This window comes from Muntiacus reevesi, chromosome 2 (assembly GCF_963930625.1).
Source record: "Muntiacus reevesi chromosome 2, mMunRee1.1, whole genome shotgun sequence".
Lineage (NCBI taxonomy): Eukaryota > Metazoa > Chordata > Mammalia > Artiodactyla > Cervidae > Muntiacus > Muntiacus reevesi.
This window is the reverse complement of record NC_089250.1, coordinates 114,766,647-114,789,559: the sequence shown is the minus strand read 5'-3', so window position 1 is coordinate 114,789,559 and position 22,913 is coordinate 114,766,647. Positions and strand designations below refer to the sequence as shown.

Below are 22,913 nucleotides of genomic sequence, written 5' to 3'. Positions count from 1 at the left end.
CCAACCTCCTCTGTGGACTGGTCCAGGAGGAGGAGAGACAGAGGAGGAAAAGAAGGGAAAGAGAGTGATGCTGAGCAGCCAGGAAGATAAGAAAACCGCAGGCAGGAGAGGAAAAGGGAAGGAGGAGAAGACAGTGATCAGTGGGGTCAAATGCAACCGATGGTTGGTAGAGATGGAGGGATGAGGCAGAGACACTGGATTTTGCAAGAGGGGAGAGTTGGAGACCTTCCTTTAGCCCTTGCTACTGGGAAGGGAGGCTGCCCCTCTTTTTCTCTGACCAATCTTTCTTGTGTGAAACCAGTTTCGAACTTTATTCTGAGGGATGTATTCCATACGAGCCCTGCCTCTGGCCTTATCCTGTGGCTATGTGGAGAAGCCCTGGCCAGCAGAGGGTCACCATTTTATTGAAACACTGGAAAAATGCAGCTCTGGGCACTGCCCCCTGCCCCAACACACACACTGTGTGCGTGCGTGGGGGAGCTCAGAATTCGCAGATCACGAGGCGCTGCTCTCCACAGAGCTTGTCATTCCACTTGCCATTGGGGAAGATCTCCACACAGTTCTCTGAGCCGCCATCATTGTTGGGCTCCTGGGGGGCCCAGTTGGAATAGACCAGGGGCTCCCCCGTGGGGTAGATGAAAGTACCCTCCTTCCTGGTGTCGGTCATGCTTAGGAAAGCAGACTTGTTCTGGGCTGTGGCCAGCTGAGTCAGGGCCTCATTCTCAGCTGCAGAACGTGGAGAGGGCAGCTGTCCTCCAGCCTGTGTGCAGATCTGCTGGGCATCCTGAAATGTTTTCTCAGAGCCTGCTGTCTTAAAGATCTTCTCCCCAACACTCCGGCCATCAGGGAAGAGCACCGCTAGGGGAAGAGGAGAGTCAGGTTGGGGATGCGGCAGCATCTAGACCTTGTCCTTCAACTGGAGTCTCCAGTCTCCTATCCAGGTACCAGGGCACCAATAGGAAGAAAGTGAGGCACTTGGTTCTGAGCAGTCCTGGCTGCACGATGTGCCCTGTGAGTGGTGCCATGGTCTCCAGGTAGAGGTGAGGACCCCGGAACTCAGGTGCTTACGTTAGAGGCCCAAATTCACCCAACTGTTAGATGTAGACAAGGATCAGACCTTGCTGGAGGTAACGCTAAAGCTTGCACTTTCTGTTCCTCCCGGTGTTGCATGCCAGAATCAAGTTTTCAGTTACTCTGTAGGTTGGAATGACTTTGGGAGGGAAATGACACCATGCAGCCCAGGGCAGTTCCTGAAAGTGGGGGAAATACCATGCAGGGGGCTCACGCCAACCCCTCCATGATGATTGGGCACATGGGGTTGTCACAGGGAGTTCTGTGCTATCTGAGGGGGTGAGGGGAAGGAGAGGATGGGGGTGCATCTGAGAACAGCCTGATATTGGCCTTGACCTGCTTGTGGCTGATGCAAGTCACTCAGCCTCCCTGGACCACTGGGCAGTGTGTGTAGGAATAGTGGGCAGGATGGGATCAGCACTAAAGACAGCCCTGTTTTGGATCCAGAAGACCATGTGTTTATCCTCACCTTGGCAATGATGGTCCAGGTGGACACAAGAAATTCACTTCCCTTTTCAGGGTCTCATTCGTTATTTCTAAAGCAGGGGTATACTGTATAACAGTATCCTCTGTGTGACGTAAGTATCTCTTCTTATTGTAACCCGTCCCCATCACTCTGACTTCTAGGGTCATACATGGAAATTTTTAGGGTTCCTTGGACTGTTTAGGAACCCAGGCTGCACCCTGACCATCTGCCTTTCTCTGAGTAGCTTCAACAGGGACTCAGGGAACAGATTCTCTAGGAGGTCAGGATGGCACCCAGATCAGCTCTGAACAAGGTCAGTGTAAGTCCATGTGACACTACTGGGTTTACATCGCATGCATCTGGGTGGATGTGTATTTGTATGAGTGAAAGTGCCCATGTGTCTGTCTGAAGATACACGGGCAGACTTAAGGTCCATCTGGATAGGAGAGCCTATATGTACACTGTGCTCATGTATGTAGATGGTGTCACATAGGTGATGGTGCTTAAGTACACACGAGTGTAGCCAGTGCATATGCCCACGTTCTCTGTTTGCATCAGTGTGCATATGCAGGAGTAAATACGTATGCAGATATGCTTATGGAAGGAGGAAGACATACCAAACGCTGGCAACTCTCATCCTTAACTACTTTGGTACTTAGTTGGCTTGAGTCCTTAGAAGCCAACAATATGTCTCACCAGATCAGGCCTCTTTATGCTCTGCTCATTCAGAAAAGTTTTTATCAATCACTGAGTTTGGATGAATGATGCGAATGCAAAGCTGTCGTCAGGCAGAGCAGAGAAGGAGGGGGGACAGTTGGTGGAGGGCACAGGGCACTCAGGTGTGTGCTCCAGGAGGCCTCTGCCTGCTTAGGATCCAGGTTTAGGGAAGAATCTCTGCTTTGAACACCACAAGAGGTGCAGGGGGAGTCCAGTACTGACCAGAGACTGGAGGCAGCCTGCTCCTGCCAGACACACAGGCATGCTTAGGGAGAGATACTTGGTGACCACATACTAAGGACATGTCCCCAGCAGCCTTGAACCCCACATGAAACATCCCACCCCCACTCCCATGACCAGTCTTGGATTCTCTGCTGCCCTGGGCTGTGAGGCTGCTTCTCTGTGCACTTGCATACCTGGCCCTACAGAGGGAAGACAAGGGTTGGGTGTCCCCTTGTCTGTTGTAGGGACCTGCCCAGGGTATGCCGGGATAAGGTCTGCTGAACTGGTGACACTGACCACTTCCTCCTCCTTGTTCCGTGTGTCTACTTGCAGTTCCTGGAGCACGACTCTGTCCCAGCCGTCCTTAGCCCCGCTCCTGCCCCAGGTCTAGGTCAGTCCCAGTCATGGTCCCAGCAAGTCCAATTTAGACCCAAGCCCCAGCAAGCTGCAAGCCAAGCCCAGACTAAGTCTGAGGCCCATGATCAGGGCCTGGCTCAGGGTCAGATCCAGGAACTCACCTTTCTTATAGTGAGAGAAGGCATTCTGGAGGCGTTGTAGCTGTCCCTCTAAGATTCCTACCCGCTGCCTGAGAACATTGACCTCTGCAAGAGAGAGAGGCCAAGTAAAGACAGATCCAGAACAGTCTGAGGTCACTCAGAACCCAGGCCTCAAGGGAAGAGTGTCCAGGTGGAGACGCAAGTTGGGGGTGAGGTGGAACAGGTGGAGGTGGAACAGACCCCTAGAAAGCCCTCTTCTGTTGACCTAGCTGGCCTCTGCTTCCACGGGATTTCCTGCAGTTCTCTTGTGAACAGTATCCCCTGAAGAGGTCCCTGTGCCTCACTAACAGTGAACCAGATGTCATTTTAATTCCAGATTCTAGGAATCTGATAGCACTTCCTTTTGTGGTGCAGAGGGTGGTATGGTTGTAGGAGAGGAATACACACAGCTTGAATAATTTCCATCCATTGAGTTATTTGCTGTTCAGGGTTAGCTGATGAGTTGGAGAGAGAGGTTTGCTTGTCATACAGATCAGACAGAAAATCTGCTCAGGTTGTCCTCCAGCAAGTCATAGAGGCTAAGACCAGAGTCCACCTCGCCATCCACCCTGTCAAGTTTTCCTGCTTCTACCTCCATCTGTAACTAAACAGGTTGCCTGAGAGGAGAGCTGAGCTGAATAAGGTCACTTCCCTGCCCCACACCCTAATGGGGCCCCCAAGTCTTCCTTACCTGCAAGCCCACTCTCACCCTTTGCTCCTCTTTCTCCAGGAGTACCTCTGTCTCCCTTTAGTCCTGGGGGGCCCCTGGCACCTGAAGGTCCCTGTGGACCTATGGCTCCAGCAGGCCCTGGGATAAGAGAAGTAGAAATGGGTGAGTGCTGAACATATATTTCAGCATTTTCGCGCCCACTCCCCACCCCCAGACATGGAATTCGTATCCTCCAGCCATACACCCTCCACCTGTACAAACATCCCTCTGTGCCTGGAACCTCTTCTTGCATCCCCTCTGTACAGTGATTGTCCCATAACCCGACAACCAGCCTTCCCTGGATACAGACAGTCCCTGCCACTCTCACCACCCTCTCCCTCGAGACAGACAGTTTCCAGAATTCAACACTGGTTCTCGCCCTGGAATGCCAGCTCTGACCTGATGGCTGGTGGGGATGGGCACAGGGGAATATGAGCCCAGCCCCACGTCCATTGCTCACCTGCCGCCCCAGCACGTCCAGGGGCTCCGGGCTCACCAGGGGCACCTCTCTCTCCTTTGAGACCTGCAGGGCCTGGGGAGCCCTGCCTGCCTGGGGCACCCACTCCTCCTGAGGAGGGAACACATTGGAGAAGCACGGCTGAGAGTGTGCTCAGCAGGTACCATTTCCTCAGCAGTGTAGCTTGTCACCCACAGCTCTAGGTGAGAGAGGACCTGGGAGACTGCTCCTGACTGCCTGGCCTTATCCAGGGACGGTATGGGGGAAATTCAGCCAGTGTGGGAAATTTGAGGGTGAAGCCCAGGCCAGTGCTACCAGGTGCGGAGGATCTCGGCCTTTCCAGGCACTGTGCACATAGCTTGGTCCCCGCCAGGGCTGCCCATGTCACCCCTCCCGTCTCCCTCCCTCACCCACCACATACCACCCTCCTACCTTTGGGCCCAGTCTCTCCTTTGGGGCCTGGTGTGCCTGGAGGTCCCATGCTCCCCTGCCTCCCTGAGGAGCCCTCTCTCCCAGCTGGACCAGGCATGCCTGGAGGCCCTGGGGAAAAGGACCAGCCCAGTTAGTGACACTGAATCTCCTTGGAAGTGGGAGTGCATAAAAGATGAGGATGAATAGAACTCAGACAGGCAGCCTCTTCCTAAAGATGTTGACCCCACTGCGCCTTCCCCAGGATCTCCAGCCTTCCCTGAAATAACCCTGTGCCACCTTGAGAATGACCTTCTTCCTCTTCCTGGGGTGGAATCTGTGCTCGCCTACTGCCGTGTCCTAACGCAGCACACCACCTGCAGACACCTGCATTCCACGCCCAGCTGCTCACCAGGTGGTCCAGGGTCTCCCTTTGGTCCGGGTTCTCCAGCAGAGCCATTGTCCCCTTTCAGCCCAATGGGGCCAGCTGGTCCAGGCATTCCTGCTCGTCCTGCAGGTCCTGGTGAACCTGTGGCAGAAGAGATGGACATAAAGCTGATCCCGGCCCAGGAGGAGCCAGCTGCCTCCAGAGTCAGGGCCCTGGCATTCTTTCAGGGTTCTGTAGGGTGTAGACACTCCCTCTCCAGGTGACTGGTGCAGTGGTGATCTAGGAAATTCATATCCACATCTCCATTTTACAGGTGAAGGAACAGGCTTGCAGAATTGGAAGGAGATCCAAACCTAGACCCACCTGACTTTGCATACAATACACCTGCCCCTTCCCCAAAGCCACGGTATTTATGGCAGTTAAGTCTGTCAGCTTTTACCCCGGACCATGGACTCTCTGCCCTCCCACTTCCAAAATCAATGTTTCTGTCAGAAATGACACCTGACACTTACCACCAGAGAAACAGAAATCAAAAGCACAATGAACTGTCACCTCACACCTGTCAGAATAGCTACTATCAGTCAGCAAATAAGAAGTGCTGGAGAAAGTGGAGAAAAGGGAAACTTTGTGAAGCAGGGATGTAAATTGGTACAGCCACTATGGAGAACAGTATGGAGGTTTCTCAGAAAGCTAAAACTAGAGCTACCATATAATCCATCAATTCCACTTCTGAGTATTTAACTAAAGAAAATGAAAATACTAACCTGAAAAGATATATGTACCCTCAAGTTAATTGCAGCATCATTTATAGTAGCCCAGATATGGATGCAGCCTAGAGCGCAAGTATCTGTGGATGGAAGAATGGATGTAGAAAATGCAGGGTGCATATACAATGGAACATTATTCAGCCATAAAAGGGAATGAAATCTTGCTATTTGCAGCAATATTGGTGAACTTTGAAGGCACTATGCTTAGTGGAATAAGTCACAGAGAAGGGTGGTACTATACGATTTCATTTATATGTGAAATCTAAAAGAAAACAAACAGAAACAACATATTCACAGATACAGAGAACAGATTTGTGATTGCTAGAGGTGGGGTTGGAAAGTGAGCAGAATGGACAGAAATCTTCAAAAGGTACAAATGTCTAGTTAAAAAAAAATTGAGTCCTAGGAATAAAATGTACAGCAAAGTTACTATAGTTAGTAATCCTGGATTGCATGCTTGAACATTGCTGAGCAAGCAGATCTTAAAAGTTATCATCACACACAAACTGTAACTATGTGTGTTGATGACATTGACATGACTTATTGTGACAATCATTTCACAATATATACAAATATGAAATCATATTTCATATATCTGAATCTAATATATTATAGATCAATTCTATTTTAATATAAAGAAGAGAAAACACTATGTAACATGTTTTTAAAAGAAGATAGTCAAAATTAATATGCATCATTAAGTGATAAATGTAGGTTATAAATACTCTATTTAATATGGTTCGGTTTCTTCAACATGTCCATGCATGTGTCAGGCATGTGCACATGTAACACACATTGAGAAAACCACAAGAAGGGCATATACAAATGTTAACAGTTGTTTTTTCTAAGGGGCACAATTCAAGTAATTTTAATTTTCTTCCTTTTGTGATTAGTGACATGTTAATTGTCTTGTAGAAATGATCAAACATTTTAAAAAAAATCACATTAGCTTAAGAAGGTTGCCTAAGTCTGAAATTATGAGAGATTTACTTTCAAAGACTAAAGGGAGAAATGCCTATTGATTCGCAAATTATACACTCAATTCTGTGAGTTTGATTATTCTTTTTTCATTGAGGTGAAATTCACATAATATAAAAATAATCTTTTTTTTTTTTTTTTTTTTTACTGTGATGTATAGCTTTCAGGATCTCAGGTCCCCAGTCAGGGTTTGAACCTGAGGCCTGGCAGTGAGTACACCAAGTCCTAACCACTGGACCACCAGGAATTCCCTATAATTAGTCGCTTAAAGTATGCAATTCAGTGGCATTTAGAATATTGACATAATTGTAAAACTTCTCTTTATTTTAAAACTATTTCATTAATCCCAAAGAAAGCCTCATACCCATTTATCACTCCATCCCTGCCTCCTCCAAGGCCCTGGCTACTACTATGCAGATAACACTATCTGTGTTACCTATTCTGGATATTTTATATAAATACATACAATATATGACCCTTCGTGTCTGCCTTTTTAAACTAGGAGTGACATTCTTGAGGCTCATCCAATTTGTAGCACATGTCAATACTTCATTCCTTTCTATGGCTGAGAAATGTTCTATAGTATGAATACAATACATTTTCTTTATTCATTCACTGTGGATAAATGTTGATAGACACTTGTGTTGTTTCCATCTTTTGACTGTTGTGAGTAAAGCATTCATGTGCAAAAAGAACAAAAGAAATCTGTCAGTTACTACTAAATTATTCATTCACTTATTTGTTCACTTCCTCATTATTTCATTTCTCTGTTCAGTGAGAAACTATCTGTGGAACATAGTTTTCTGCCTAGCACTGAGCAGGATGTAAATGTTAGCACCAGGTCCTGATCTGCAAGGAATATGTCATCAAGTTTTAAACTGTGAGGCACAGGTAACAAGTAAAGAAAACAGCTTATGAGATGTCCCTCATCCTATCCCAGTACCCCCAACCCATGCATATACTCAGAGGAAACAGGACTTCAAGGTTGAAGAGGTTTCAGAGACCTGGAGAGGAGAGATGACATTTCAGATCTGGCAACCATTCCCTCAGGGTAAGAAGGACCAGGCTCGCCTGGGCCAAGAATGTGCAGCTGGTGGGAGACTGGTGTATTTGATGGGTGGTGAGAGCCTCTGTGCTGGACATTGTGTCCTGCTCTTGGTTCCAATTCTCACTAGGCAAGCAATGGGAGCCTGGAGGATGGGACCTGCATCCCAGACCCCCTGGTGCACTGTGCTCAGGCAGAGACACTTGGGCCTTGGCTGAGCCTCTGCTGGGCTCTCCCCTGGCTGGGGAGGGCAGCAGGTACCTTGGAAACAAGCCACTCCTTAGAAGGGACCATTAGAGGTTGCCCAAACTTGTGCACAAACCATGGCGGCCATGAGAGCAGGGAGGTAGAAGAAGGGATACTTTTCAATTCAGGGCCCCTCGGGAACTAGAGAGAGCTGGCACTTCAAGGTGCCAATACCACCCCTCCTCTGAGATCACTTCTAGGAGGCCTTCTCTAGCCCCAGCCCATTCATGTTGGGAACTACTTTCTCTCTAAAAGACAGACTTGACTCTTACCCTACAAATCTTGGGGATGCTATGTATTCTTTTCAACTTTAATGTTGTCCATTTCTTTCCTCTCCAATCAAAGCACAAACTCCAGAAAGATAAAAGACCTCAGTTGATCCCTCCATAGCCCTGGCCCGGGGCCATGGCGATCCCCTCGTCCTTGTTGCTGGTTCATCAAATTCTCACTTCTTGCCAGTAAAAACCAGATCTTCTCCTGTGGGGCAGTGTTTCCAGAAAATTCCCTTAATAATCAGTAAATTTGGGAACTGCAGGAGAATTAAGCTGGTTGGTACAGCCGAAGGATAAAACTTTTTATCTTGAAGACCCAACAAAGAAATGAAGCCTTGACTCAATTCTTTGTCACTGTGTGGTTGATATTATTCCCATCTACAGATGATTAAACTGAAACTTACAACACTGTCATCAGTTCAAAAATATTTAACTTTCTGCAGAGGCAACATTTAATAAGAATGAGCAACAGTTAAGTTTTGGAGTGTGTGTACTCAGTTGCATCTGACTCTTTGTGGCTCTGTGGATTGTAGCCCAACAGATTTCTCTGTCCATGAGATTCTCCAGGCAAGAATAATGGAGTGGGTTGCCATTTTCTTTCCATGGGATCATCCCAACCCTGGAGTCAAACCTACGTCTCCTATGTCTCCAGCATGTGTGTACTAAGTCGCTTCAGTCGTGTGTAAACCAACGGATCACAGCCCACCAGCTCCTCTGTCTGTGGGATTCTCCAAGTGAGAATACAGGAGTGGGTTGCTATGCCCTCCTCCAGGGGATCTTCCTGACCCAGGGATTGAGCCTGCATTTCTTACATCTCTTGCACCGGCATGCAGGTTCTTTACCACTTGCGCTACCTGGGAAACCCAAGAGTTCTGGAGTAGGGGCCTCTGAATATCAGTCTCATTGTACATTCTTGGGGGTGGTTAAAGTCAGAAGATCCTAGGGGAGGAATCAGGACAGCTGGTTATGGAGTTGGGGGCTTGGGCAAGCCAGTCTTTGTCAATCAGTAAAGGCATGTCTCAAGTGGACTGAAGATCTGGGGGAAACCCACCCACTTGGGAAGCCCATCTTCAAGGTTTCCACAGCACAAGATCCAGAGTTTCTGGGTTGGTTACAATTCCAGTGCCCACCCCTTCCCACCAGGACAAGCCCATGGACACAGTTCTACCTGGATCTCCCTTCTCCCCCCGGGGGCCTTCTCTCCCATCTCGTCCATCACGACCAGGCAAGCCACCCTCCAGGGGGCTACACATAACCAGGGTACAGGCGTTGGCCATTGTTTTCTGGGAATAGATCTTCATTTCTGCTCCCAGGGATCTCCAGGGCTCTGTGAGCAGGAGCAGCACGGAGAGCGGGAGCAGAAGCATGTCCTAGGCAGAGGAACAGAAAGAGGGGGTGCTCTTGGTCCAAGGACGAGGACTAGGGCTGGCCCAGCTCCTGGAGGTCAGGAGAAGCCCTTCCCCCGTCTCCTCTCCCATCCACTGGGGCCAAGCGTAGTAGGGCTCCAAAAGCAGTTTAGGGAAAGTTAGGATAAGGTCTGGCTAGGGAGGACATGAGTGAACCAGCTGGACCTCTGAGCCAGTCTGCCAGCAGCATGAATCTACTCTCAGATGCTCTGTGTCATCTTTTTGGGGGCTCTTCACACTTGCCAGGGGCATGTGGCCAGGATGTAGAATTCCTCACTGAGGTCATTGTTACACCAGGAGGGACTCACTGAGGGCCCTCAGGTGGGACCCTTCCCTCTCTGGGCCTCTTTATCCCTTTTTAAACCAGGAAGTTGGTAGCTTTACCTCTTACAAGGCTGGCTTGTTTCCTCTCACTTGCTGCTCTGCACAGAATAGTGCTGGAGTCTGCAGTGCTATCTGAAAAAAAATCCAGAGTCCTAATGCTTGGTAAGGTCTGTCCTGAGCACAGAATGGTGCAAGACTGATTTTTTTTTCCAGGAAATGTCATTCTTGGGCTCCCCCAGGAAAGTTCCTGGCACACCTAGAGTCCTGCCCAGACCTCCTGAGAGGACTTGGGACAGGGGCCTCATGGAAGAGGGGACGTTAGAGACGGGTGCCATCAGGGGGAGGCTGGCTTCAGAGGAGGAAAGCCGATGTCCAACAGAGCTTCCAGTCACCATCAGAAAGGGACTCAGGAGCTAAGTGAGATCAGGGTGGGTACAGGACATGGTCACTCCCAGTGTCGGGCATCTTTCCTCTCTCAGAGAGAAACTGTTAAGTTTTTAGCATGGTTAAGAATCATGGGAGTTGCAGAGACCTGAAAGAAATCCCAAGGAACCTGTGCAAAGGACCAAGGGTTGACAAGCAGGCTGATGTATTGGGAGGGAAGGGGTTTCCTGGCCAGAGAAGCGCTTCCTTCCAAGAGGAAGATGACATGCACTTTCCAAAGGGACTTCCAGACAATGGTCTCAGAGATCTGGTTGGATGTCACATCCAACTCTCCCCCTCTCCCTCTCCTGGAAACACATCTCCCAGCAAACCAAGGGAGCAGAATAAAGTGCATCCCTTTTTACCCCATTTTCTCCCATCTCCAACACTGACCCTCCTAGAGTGGAAGATCTAGACACACCCTGCCTTCTTCAACCACCCACATAGGCAGGGAGATATTCACCAAAAATTGGAAAACAAATTAAGGGGTAAGAACAGAGACACTCACAGTTGCTTCCTCTAGGGCTCCAGCACGTCCAGGCAAATTAGAGTTCCTGGGCGAGAACTGCCTCCTTATACCTGTCCTGTAACCTGACTCTCAGCCCCAGGTTCCTGAAAACTCTCTTCAAGAAGTAGGGTAATTTCCTTCCTTATTGACTCACTCAATTGCACCCTCACCTGGGTTCTGGACTCCTGCCACTGAATTTCATAGGACCAAACACACCTTAGAGTTCAAAGAGTACCCTCAGCCCAGGATCTCATGGGTACCCCGCTTCAACTTTGTAAGTAAAATGGCAGCATCAGTGTCTGTATTTCATGATGTCCAGGAATCCAAGGTCCAGAGAAGACCAGCAAGTTGCACAATGACCTAGAGCTCTTGTAAAAGCAGCATGGTTCTGCAGTGTCCAAGAAACAACACCTGCTGTGCCCACTTCTCTTCCACCTTCATTTCAACATTACTGCTCAGACACTAGGAAAGAGCTGGGAGCTGCTTGGCCAATCTGAGCAGAAGTGGGGCAGGTGAAGGGCTGCTGAAGCAACAGCCTGTGGGAGACAGGGTCTGGGGGAGCTGCCATCTGGTAGGGGTCACTCTTTGCTTTCTGCTGTAGCTCTAGGACAACTCTCCACTTGCCTCAAGGTGGCTTTCTATGCTCTCTGTTCATCCTCTGCCCAACCGTCCTTCACTCACATGACTATCCAATTCTCTTCATTACAGGGCTTACTGGTAACTGCCTACATACTTGCTGCCCCAAACACTGGTTTCCCTGGTAACTGATGAGCAAAGTGACATCACCTTCCTGTTAGACTGGTGGGCTCCTCCCTCAAGTGGTGAAGATTGCCTCCATGTCCTTCCTGCTCTCTGCTGAACATGGTATGCTGTTGCACTAGGACCCTTCTCTTCTGGACACGTAGATTCCTTATCTAATAAGCCATGGACATCTTTGTCCCTGTCTCCCAGCTCTTGCTTTAGTCTCAAGGCTGGGTATCAACATGCGTGCACACCTGCAGGTGCAGCCCAACAACTGGTGAGTCAGCCAGAAGGCTGCAGGTGATCCCTGAGTGCCGAGATGTTGGAGAGTGAGGGCAGGGAAGGGAGAGTTGTGGGGGTAATTGCAGGGTGGCCATCCCCTAGCAGGCGGTTCCTGTGAGAGATAACTTTCTCGTCCATTAAGCTGGTGACATCCTGCTAACCTCAGAGGCTCTTCCAGTTTAAAAGTAGCAGCCTGGGCTTGTGCTTCACCTGACTGCCTGGGGAGGTCTTGTGATACTGGCAAAACATAAGAGTCTTTCTGGTTTTATTGTTTTCTACAAAATACAAACGTACCCCTGACCCACCCCCCTAAACAAGTACAGGCTTTAGGGACACTAACTGGGACAAGCTTGTGAATTGGCCATGGTCGGTTACCCTGAAGGGTTTGGTTGGGACCTGTGGCAATGGCAAAATAAAGAGAGCACCCTCTGGGCTTCTGGTCCCAGGTGTGGGAGGGGGCAGAGCAGGGATATAGTGTCAAGGAACAAAGCTCAATGCAGCCTATATGCTTTACAACAGGTGGAAGCTGTTACAGTGGGCCTACTCCAGTTGTAATGCAAAAAATCACCGCTTTAGTGGCCATGAAGTTCAGGAACGGGCTAATAGAAATGCCATACCCTGGCGTTTCCACCTGTCCTACAGCCCTACTGCTGCTGGGCTAATAGAAGGATGAGTGGACTAAGTAAGCAACAACTGATACAGGAAACCCATTGTTTAAACCTGTGAACCAAGAGGCTAGCTTAAGTCACAGAACTTGTCATTAAATATTCTAGAAGCAGTCAGCACAGGGCATACCTACATCATGTTAACCCAGAGGCAAACTAGTCAACATCATCGGAGTTCAACTGTTGACCAACCAAGTATCATTGCCAGCTAAGGATCAGGAGAATAACTCACTTTTGCCCTTGCCACAGGATCTACCCCCAGGGGAACATACTGTAAGTCGCCCTGGGACTAAAACTGGCAGGAAAGTCCCAGGTGTTTTGGGTTTGCCACCCTGTGGGGATTAAGACTAGAAAGGAACTTACAGATTTCATCTGGACCCAGCTAAGAAGACTAAGAAGTTAATCAAAGTCCCCTACTACAGAAAGGCACCATTATATTAACCTTATGTTCTGTTACACCCCCTCCAGTGTCTGACACTGGCTGAAGAGGACAGAGGTTGGACAACATAATGGTACTGCTGTTGGTGCTGCTGCTAAGTCGCTTCAGTCGTGTCCGACTCTGTGCGACCCCATAGACGGCAGCCCACCAGGCTCCCCTGTCCCTGGGATTCTCCAGGCAAGAACACTGGAGTGGGTTGCCATTTCCTTCTCCAGTGCATGACAGTGAAAAGTGAAAGTGAAGATGCTCAGTCGTGTCCCACTCTTAGAGACCCCATGGACTGCAGCCCACCAGGCTCCTCTGTCCATGGGATTTCCCAGGCAAGAGTACTGGAGTAGGGTGCCATTGCCTTCTCTGTAATGGTACTGCAGTCCAGGACAAAAATCGTAGTCAAGGGTGTTAATATGTCACAGTGCTGTTACTGCTTATATTTTGCTTAATGGTCATGATCTTCCCTACATTGAGTCTGTTAGACATCTTATATTTCATGTTTCTAGTCTGAGTGGAGGGATCTGTTTGCAGAGAGAGCAACAATAATGACCTCAGTCCAAAATGAACCTGATGACTGGGTCTAGAGCGATATGCTATTGTTGTCCTCAGGAATTCCATGAAAAATTGACCTGATAAATGCCTGTCTCCAAAGATTGCCTACCTTTTGGATTCAGTATTCACTAGCTGTGGTTGTCTGTGTTGCATTTGTGGTGTCTATTTGTGGTACATCTCTATACATCTGAGCCAGGAAAGTTGTGGAAGAGGGGCTGACTGAGAAATCAAGGGGTATGCAGGTTATGTAAGGATGGAGTATATGGTCAGCCCCTTCATGATGGCTGATCTCTTGCTCTTTCTATACCTCCCTGCTCAACCAGTCCCTGCTCCACTCACAGGACTACCCAATCCTATTAATTATACGGCTTAATTAGTAACTGCCTACATGCTGGCTGCTGCCCTAGCTGCAGGTTTCCCTGGTAATAGATAAGCCCAGCTGACATCAATTACCCCTGTAAATGATAGGGGGACACTTTGACACTTCTTCCCAGTGCCAAACATTGCTGCCACTTCCTATCCACTATAAACGGTGGCATGTCACTCTAGGATTTTCTGTTTCAAACATGTAAGATGCCCTGTCCAATAACCATTGATGTCTTTGTTGCTGTCTCTCCCTCTTACTTCAGTCTTAAGGCAGGGCATCTGCAAAGCACAAAGGCCTGTGAGGTCCATCCCAACAGCAGTGGTCAGGTTGCTTTCGTTTTGTTCTCTGGGAACTGTCAGGGGAGGTCTGGCATTGAGGCCTTCTGCCAGAGCATTCACAGACCCACTTCTCCTCTGTTCTGGGTGCTGAGCTCTTTGATTCTAAAACCTTTGATTCTAAAATTCATAACAAGGGCAGGAAAAAGGAGACATGGACATCAGAAGAAATAAGATTCTGCTGTTTCATCCCTGACCTATCAGGCAGAGGGCAATGCCTCTGAGGCCAAATCTTGGGGGTTTGATTTATACCTTTCATCTCGTCCTTGCAAACTACATACAAATTCAGAGCAACTGTTCACACCAGGCTAGGAGTGGCTTCTCCATTGGTTGGCTAGAATGGAGAGCTCCTCATACACTATTGCTTATATTGTCCTTTCATTTCCTTAAAGCTGGCATCTTAGTATCTCCCATTTTTTGATTCTTAGGGGAAATAGTAATCTGCCTTTGTTTCACTACCCAGAGTACTCAAGTCCTCAGGTATACAAGCGTTCCTTAAAACCTTTCCCCCTCTGCTAAGAGCTGGGATCCAAATGAAAAATCACCTTCTCTGGCTCAGATGCCTCTCCTGGTTTAGGCATGGATTGAAATTCATGCCTTCAGTGAATTCATGCCTTCAATGGGCACGTGTCCACTTGTTATAACTATAAGCTCATCTCTTATGTACAGATGTTCAGACATAAGCAGCCATGTCCTGAAGAAAAGCACCTGAGTTAGAATCACCACTCTTTCTTCAGGCTGTATTAGGAGAGACACTTTTCTGTTGAGGCTGAATTTCCATTCCTTCCATGCAGAACAGAAGAACACAGGGTCTTGCAAGCCAGTTGGACCAGAATCATAGGTTTTTGGATACAAATGACTCTTTCAGAGACTCAGATATACCCCAACCACTATCTTCCTAACTTTTGGAGAACAACAGTTCTCAACCAGGGATAATTGTGTCTCAACCCCAACCAAGGATGAGCCCAATGAACTGAGATGATTAGGTTATCCCAAGGGGTAGGGGAGGGTGGATTTGGGGCAGGGTTTTTATGGGCTCCTAGGGCTCTCAAACCCAAGATCCTTGTAACCAATGTACTTCTGTTTCATAATCACTTACTTCAGAGCTTACCAGAGAAATGATCTGTTCTTGTACCTTGGAGATAAGGAATAAAGGAATAAACCACATGCCCAACCAGCCTGATTCCTCATTATTTTATGCACATTCCTTCTTGACCATCCATTCAAATTGAGCCTGTACCACTCAGCCACTTAAGGCCACATGTATTCCCAAGGGATAAACATTAACTACTAGGATTTGAGTAAATGCTATTTCATACACCCCAAAGGGAAGCAAGAGAAACATGTCTTCTTGAGAGTTCAAGAAGGGGTTGGTACAAAGGTACAAAGAACCCCCAACAACTGGTGGCCCAGTGGTTAGGATTCCTGGGTTTCACCGCTGTGACCTGGGTTCAATTCCTGGTTAGGGAACTGAGATCCCATAAGCCACATGGTGCAACCAAAAAAAACAAAAAACAAAAAAAAAACAAAAAAAACAAGTCTTCTCCACAGTGTACCCTCTTTGAAGTCCCTGTAACCCATAGCTTATTGGTTTGTTTCTTAGTTTTTGGCCATGGAGCAAGGTATAGGGGATCCGAGATCCTGACCAAGAATGGAACCCATATCTCCTGCACTGCAAGCAGGAAGTCTTAACCACTGGACCACCAGGGAAGCTCCCCCATAGCTTATTGGCTACCATAACATTTGTAAAACACCCAATCTCTAATAAATTGCTTTACTTTATTTGTTGGTAATCTGTCTGAATACAGCTTCCTCTAGATTAACTATTTTCTTTCTAGCTATCTCTTTGATCACTAGATACATTTCTTTTTCCTTTTTTATATGAACTATTCCATTCAAAATTATTCTACCAGTTCATAAGCTGTCCTGTGTCAAAGCCATCTGAAACAGTAGTGCTAAAAAGGAATCCTGGTCTGAAAACTGGCAATATGGGTATTATTTTATCCAGAGTCCACATAGTATATACTCTTCGTTATTCTCTAGTGTTGACTATAGTCATCGAGGACAGCATCCTATAATCAAATGGACCCTGTTGCTTACATTCTCTACAATGTCCTCATGTGACTTCATTTTCTACTGTGAGGTGAATATCCAATACAGGTCCCTTCCCCATCAGTGAATGCACCAAACCAAGTTTTCTTCCACTGGTAGAAGATATAGACAAATTTATTTTTATTTAATCCTTCACATTGTATAATATAACTTGTAAAATTGTTTAGCAGAATACTTGATATAAAATATTGATTCAAAATTGCTAGTCCAGATTATCTCTTTACCTTGATCCTGAGAGATAATGAAAGTGAAATTCAAACATACTTGGATTCTAGTTTCTGGAATGAAAAATTTCATTTTTTTTAAAAATTGAAATATATTTGACATACAGCACTGTGTATATTTCAGATGTACAACATATTAATTTCATATGTTTATATATTGTAATATGATTACCATTGTAATGATAATAAGCACCTCTATCATAAAACAGCTATAATTTCTTTTTAGTGGATGGAATATTAGGTTCTAGTCTCTGAGTTTCATTACAATAAGATATTGTCTATATTCACTAGGTATTTGATCTCTAGGACATATTTACTACTTGTTGCAAATTTGTACACTAGAAAAAATATTCTAACCCTTCTCTCTGTCATCCCCTAGTAAACATTTACTCTGTTTTTTGAATTTGTTCTTTTCTAAATTTCATGTATAAGTGGTAACTTAGAGTATTTGTCTTTCTCAATCTGACTAATTTCAGTTAGCCTAATGTCATCAAGATCCATCCATATTATTGCAAATGGCAGGATATATTTTTTTCTCATGGCTGAGTAGTATTCCGTTGCACATATGTGTATCAGTTTAATTCAGTTATCAGTCATTTCTGTCTCTTTGAGACCCCATGGACTGTAGCACACAGGGCCTCCCTGTCCATCACTGACTCCCAGAGTTTACTCAGACTCATGTCCATTGAGTCAGTAATGCCATCCAACAACCTCATCCTCTGTTGTCCCCTTCTCCTCCCGCTATCAATTTTTCCCAGCATCAGGGTCTTTTCAAATGAGTCAGCTCTTCGCATCAGGTGGCCAAAGTATTGGAGTTTCAGCTTAAACATCAGTCCTTCTAATGAACATTCAGGACTTATTTCCTTTAGGATGGATTGGTTGGATCTCCTTGCAGTTCAAGGGACTCTCAAGGGTCTTCTCCAACACCACAGTTCAAAAACATCAATACTTTGGTGCTCAGCTATCTTTATAGTCCAACTCTCACATCCATATGTGACTACTGGTAAAACCATAGCCTTGTCTAGACGGACCTATGTTGGAATGTAATGCCTCTGCTTTTAAGTATGCTGTCTAGGTTATGTCATAAATTTCTTGTAAGGAGCAAGCATCTTTTAATTTCATGGCTACAGTCACCATCTGCAGTGATTTTGAAGCCCCCCAAAATAAAGTCTGTCACTGTTTCCACAGTTTCCCCATCTATTTTCCATGAAGTGATAGGACCTGATTCCATGATCTTAGTTTTCTGAATGTTGAGCTTTAAGCCAACTTTCCTACACTCTTCTTTCCCTTTCATCAAGAGGCTCTTTAGTTCTTCTTCGCTTTCTGCCATAAGGGTGGTGTCATCTGCATATCTGAGGTTATTGATATTTCTCCTGGCAGTCTTGATTCCAGCTTGTGCTTCTTCCAGCCCAGTGTTTCTCATGATGTACTCTTCATATGAGTTAAATAAGTAGGGTGACAATATACAGCCTTGACGTACTCCTTTTCCTATTTGGAACCAGTCTGTTGTTCCATGTCCAGATCTAACTGTTGCTTCCTGACCTGCCTACAGATTTCTCAAGAGGCAGGTCAGGTGGTCTGGTATTCCCATCTCTTTCAGAATTTTCCAGTTTGTTCTGATCCACACAGTCAAAGGCTTTGGTGTAGTTAATAAAGCAGAAATAGATGTTTTTCTGAAACTCTCGTGCTTTTTTGATGATCCAATGATGTTGGCAATTTGATCTCTGGTTCCTCTGCCTTTTCTAAATCCAGCTGGAACATCTGGAAGTTCATGGTTCACGCACTGTTGAAGCTTGACTTGGAGAATTTTGAGCATTACTTTGCTAGCATGTGAGATGAGTGCAATTGTGTGGTAGCTTGAACATTCTTTGGCATTGCCTTTCTTAGGGATTGAAATGAAAACTGACCTTTCCCAGTCCTGTGGCCACTGCTGAGTTTTCCAAATTTGCTGGCACATTGAGTGTAGCACTCTCACAGCATCATCTTTTAGGATTTGAAATAGCTCAACTGGAATTCCACCACTTCCACCAGCTTTGTTCATAGTGATGCTTCCTAAGGCCCACTTGACTTTGTATTCCAGGATGTCTGGCTCTAGGTGAGTGATCACACCATTGTGATTATCTGGGTCATGAAGATCTTTAATGTACAGTTCTGTGTATTCTTGCCACCTCTTCTTAATATCTTCTGCTTGTTAGGTCCATACCATTTCTGTGCTTTATTGAGTCCATCTTTGCATGAAATATTCCCTTGGTATCTCTAATTTTCTTGAAGAGGTCTCTAGTTTTCCCATTTTATTGTTTGCCTCTATTTCTTTGCATTGATCACTGAGGAAGACTTTCTTATCTCTCCTTTCTATTCTTTGGAACTCTGCATTCAATTGGGTATATGTTTCCTTTTCTCCTTTGCCTTTAGCTTCTCTTCTTTTCTCAGCTATTTGTAAGGTCTCAGACAACCATTTTGCTTCTCTTTCTCTAGGGGATGTTCTTGATCACTGCCTCCTGTACAATGTCACAAACCTCCATCCACAGTTCTTCCCGCATTCTATCAGATCTACCCCCTTGAATCTATTTGTCATTTCCACTGTATAATCGTAAGGGATTTGATTTAGGTCATACCTGAATGGTCTAATGGTTTTCCTGACTTTTTTCAATTTAAGTCTGAATTTGGCAATAAGAATTTATGATCTGAGCCATAGTGAACTCCTGGTCTTATTTTTGCTGACTGTATAGAGTTTTTCCATCTTTGGCTGCAAAGAATATCAATCTGATTTTGGTATTGATCTACAAGCAGGTCTAGTGGTTATGAATTCCTTCTGTTTTTATTTGTCTGGGAAAGACATTATCTGTTTCTTTGAAAAGATTATCGTTTTGGGGTTAAGTATTCTCAGTTTAAATTTTTTTCTTTCAGTGCTTTGAATATATTATGCCCTTTCTCCTGAACTGCAAGGTTTTGCTGAAAAATTTGCTGATAGTATTATGGGAGTTCTCTTATATATGACAAGTAACTTTTCTATTACTACTTTCAAAATTCTCTTTGTTCTCGATTTTGATAATTTGATTATAATATGTCTCAGAGTAATCTGCTTTGGTTGATGCTATTTGGTGTCATTTGAGCTCTATTAGTTTCATCACCCATTTTTCCTCCCAAGATTTGGGAAGTTTTCAGCCATTTTCTCCTTAAATATACTGTTCCTTTTTCTTTCTCTTCTATTTCTGAGACTCCCATAATGTGTACAGCAGTTCCTTGATGGTATTCCATAAATCATGCAAGATTTCCTTAAGAGAAAATATTAAGAGCAAGTGAGAATTCCAATTATGCTAGAGAAAAAAGAGTAAAGAATGTGAAAAATATAGGGAGGTTGTGGGTAAAGAATATATGATAAAGAAGGCTTGTGAAATTAAAAATAGACTTTCTAGAGAAATAAATTTATTGAATTGAAAATAAGAAAGTATGAGGTGGTGGAGAGAATAGTTTAGGGAAAAAACAACAAATGATAAGTGAGAAGAAAACTTATATTCAAAGAAATGAAGAGTATAGAAGTATTCATACATAGAAACATAACAATATAATAAAGAAGAACAAAGAAGAAGAGAAAAATGTGAAAGACGCTAAAATTGCAAAAATGTTCATCAGTAAAAACACAAAGCAATAGAAGATGTATAACATTGTATAACCATAAAGGGAAGAACAAATGATGGGAGAAGCAGACATGATATATAAAGCACAAAGAGAATATGTGAACAAATGTCATCTCTACAGATAACTAGTCCAGATTAGTAAATGATGAAGAAATAGATAAAAAATAATGGAAGAGATGTTAAAGGAAACAGAATAAATGTAAAACCTAGAGAAGATTGCATTCCTACTATGAATAAAATGGACCTAAGGACAGTAAAGAGAGGTCAAGAATGAGAGAATAGCAGGGATGTATGCCAATTATTTCTCAATAAAGCAAAAATATATCAAGAATTAGGGAATTGTAAGGAAATTATAACTATAATGTTTTCTGTGCATAGGAAAATGCAGGAATGAATTAAGGGAGCAAAAATAGTGTAAAAGAACACAAGTGAAAGCAAAGTAACTGAAAAAATAAACCCATGTGAGGCTATCAATGGAGGAAAAAGGTGTAGCTCAAGAAATGACAGAGATGCCAAAGAGAATTAAAATGAGCTACAAATAAAGGGTGTGAAGCAATTAGAATATAAATAATAGACTCTTATGGGCCAGGCACACTTCTAAACAATTTACCTGTAATAATTTATTTAATCTTCACACAACTTTATGGGGGGATTAGATTTATTCCTGTTTTACAGTTGAGAACCCTGAAGCACAGAGAGAACAAATATCTTGTCCAAGGTCATGCATTTAGCAAGTGACAGAGCTGAGATTTAACCCAGAAAACCTGACTTAGAGACTGCTCTTCTAACACTGTGCTGTGACAACTCAAAGAAAAGAGAATGGAATAAAATCAGAGAAAAAAAAATTTTTTAATAGAGACGTGGGCGAGAAAAGGAAACATGTAAAAGACTAAGAAAAGGTGTGCAATGTGGTAAAAAAAAAAAAAAAAGAAATAAAACAATGCTGGAAAAAAATGAAAGAAAACAGAACAATGGTAACTGATGAAAAAAGACAACATATATAGACAAGACTGAGAAAACTGTGACAATGAGCATCAAAGGAGAAAAAATAAAACTTTCTAAAAAAAAAAAAAAAGCTTTCTGAAGCCTGCTTCATTATTCCCTGTAGGAGCTGAAGCAGAAGTGAGTCACGTGAAAGGGATCCCTCTTCCCCAGTGCAGGTGGGAAGTGAATAAGAGGCTGTAGCTGTGAGGGGTGCTTCCCAAGTGGCTCAGCGGTAAAAGATTCTCTTGCTAATGCAGGAGACAGGAGGTTCAGTCCCTGGGTCAGGAAGATCCTCTGGAGAAGGAAATGGCAACCCACTCCAGGATTCTTTCCTGGAAAACCCCGTCAACAGAGGGGAGGCGTAGCAGGCTACAGCCCATGAGATTGCAGAGTCAGACACATCTTAGGGACTAAACAGCGGGAGCAGCTGACGAGGAAGCATCAGCCCTGTACTTGTAAGGGATGGGTGGTGGTCACGTTTCCCGTGTGATTATCATATTACCTGCACTGCCCATTAGGCGCTCTAGGATGAATCTCTGAGATGGTGTTAAAACAATGGACAAATTATATTTGCTGCAGGAAATTATTCTATTACTGATTCATTGTGACAGCTGCCAAGGGAAATAACCCTCTAGGAAATAGTCCTCTAGGCAATAACACAGACTTTTCCAGAAATAAACATGGCATTCACAGAAAACCAGGGATAAGAAACAGGAATGGAAATCAAGTTCTTCTCGTGAAACAATAAGTTAACTAGTAAGTTTCAGTATATCAACATGATAGAGTACAATGCAATATTTTAAATTATGATTTAAGAAGACAATATAATTATGAAAATGACATATTAGTGTTAAAACAAAGCATAAGATAGGTTCTAAAGTCTTGCTTAAATGTTGACTGTGATTATTTCAGAGTACACATCCATGTTATTAGAGACAAAGAGAAGTGTATAATATTTCTGATTGTAGATGATCCATAATTTGTTCAATTAAAACCTGCTTTAGGGGCCATGGGGAAGGGATAGAGCTGTAGTTTGGGGTTAGCAGATGCAAGCTATTTTATACAGACTAGATAAATAAGAAGGTCCTACTTTATTGCATAGGGAGATATATTCAATATCCTGTGATAAACCATGATGGAGAGTAGGGAAAAAGAATGTGTGTGCGTGTGTGTATATAAATATATATATATACACACTCCACATATATATATATACACACACACACACATATATATATACACACACATATATACACATATATACATGTATATATATATATACACACACACATATATATATATACACGCACACACATGTATATATATATTCAGCTATATATAAAGCTGAATCTGTTTGCTATACAGCAGAAGTGAATACAACACTGTAAATTCAATACACTCTAATAAAAAAAAGCCTTTAAATGATATAGTCTCTTAAATAAAAAAAAAAATAGAAAGGAAAAGAAACAGTATATTTACCAAATACTTCTATCATGAAAAATGTCATTTTCCTGTGATATCGTTAGTGGCACTGTCTAAATTACATGAGTAGAAATGCCATATTACAAACCATGAAATAAAATAGGATCTTTAAAAAGTAAATAATAAAAATATCTTTAGCCATGAAAGTACTAAGTTGA

The 22,913-nt window shown here is 44.4% G+C and overlaps 1 protein-coding gene across 1 annotated transcript; it reads right to left on the bottom strand.

The window, feature by feature from the left end:
- Positions 1–481: 481 nt before the first annotated feature.
- On the bottom strand, positions 482–9,649 carry LOC136158134 (pulmonary surfactant-associated protein D). Its single transcript, XM_065919898.1, has 7 exons — positions 9,451–9,649; positions 4,999–5,115; positions 4,611–4,718; positions 4,182–4,289; positions 3,704–3,820; positions 2,995–3,078; positions 482–858 (listed from the first exon to the last, which is right to left on the bottom strand). Exons 1-7 carry the CDS (start codon positions 9,647–9,649, stop codon positions 482–484), a joined length of 1,110 nt encoding a protein of 369 aa, XP_065775970.1.
- Between the last annotated feature and the right edge of the window lie 13,264 nt (positions 9,650–22,913).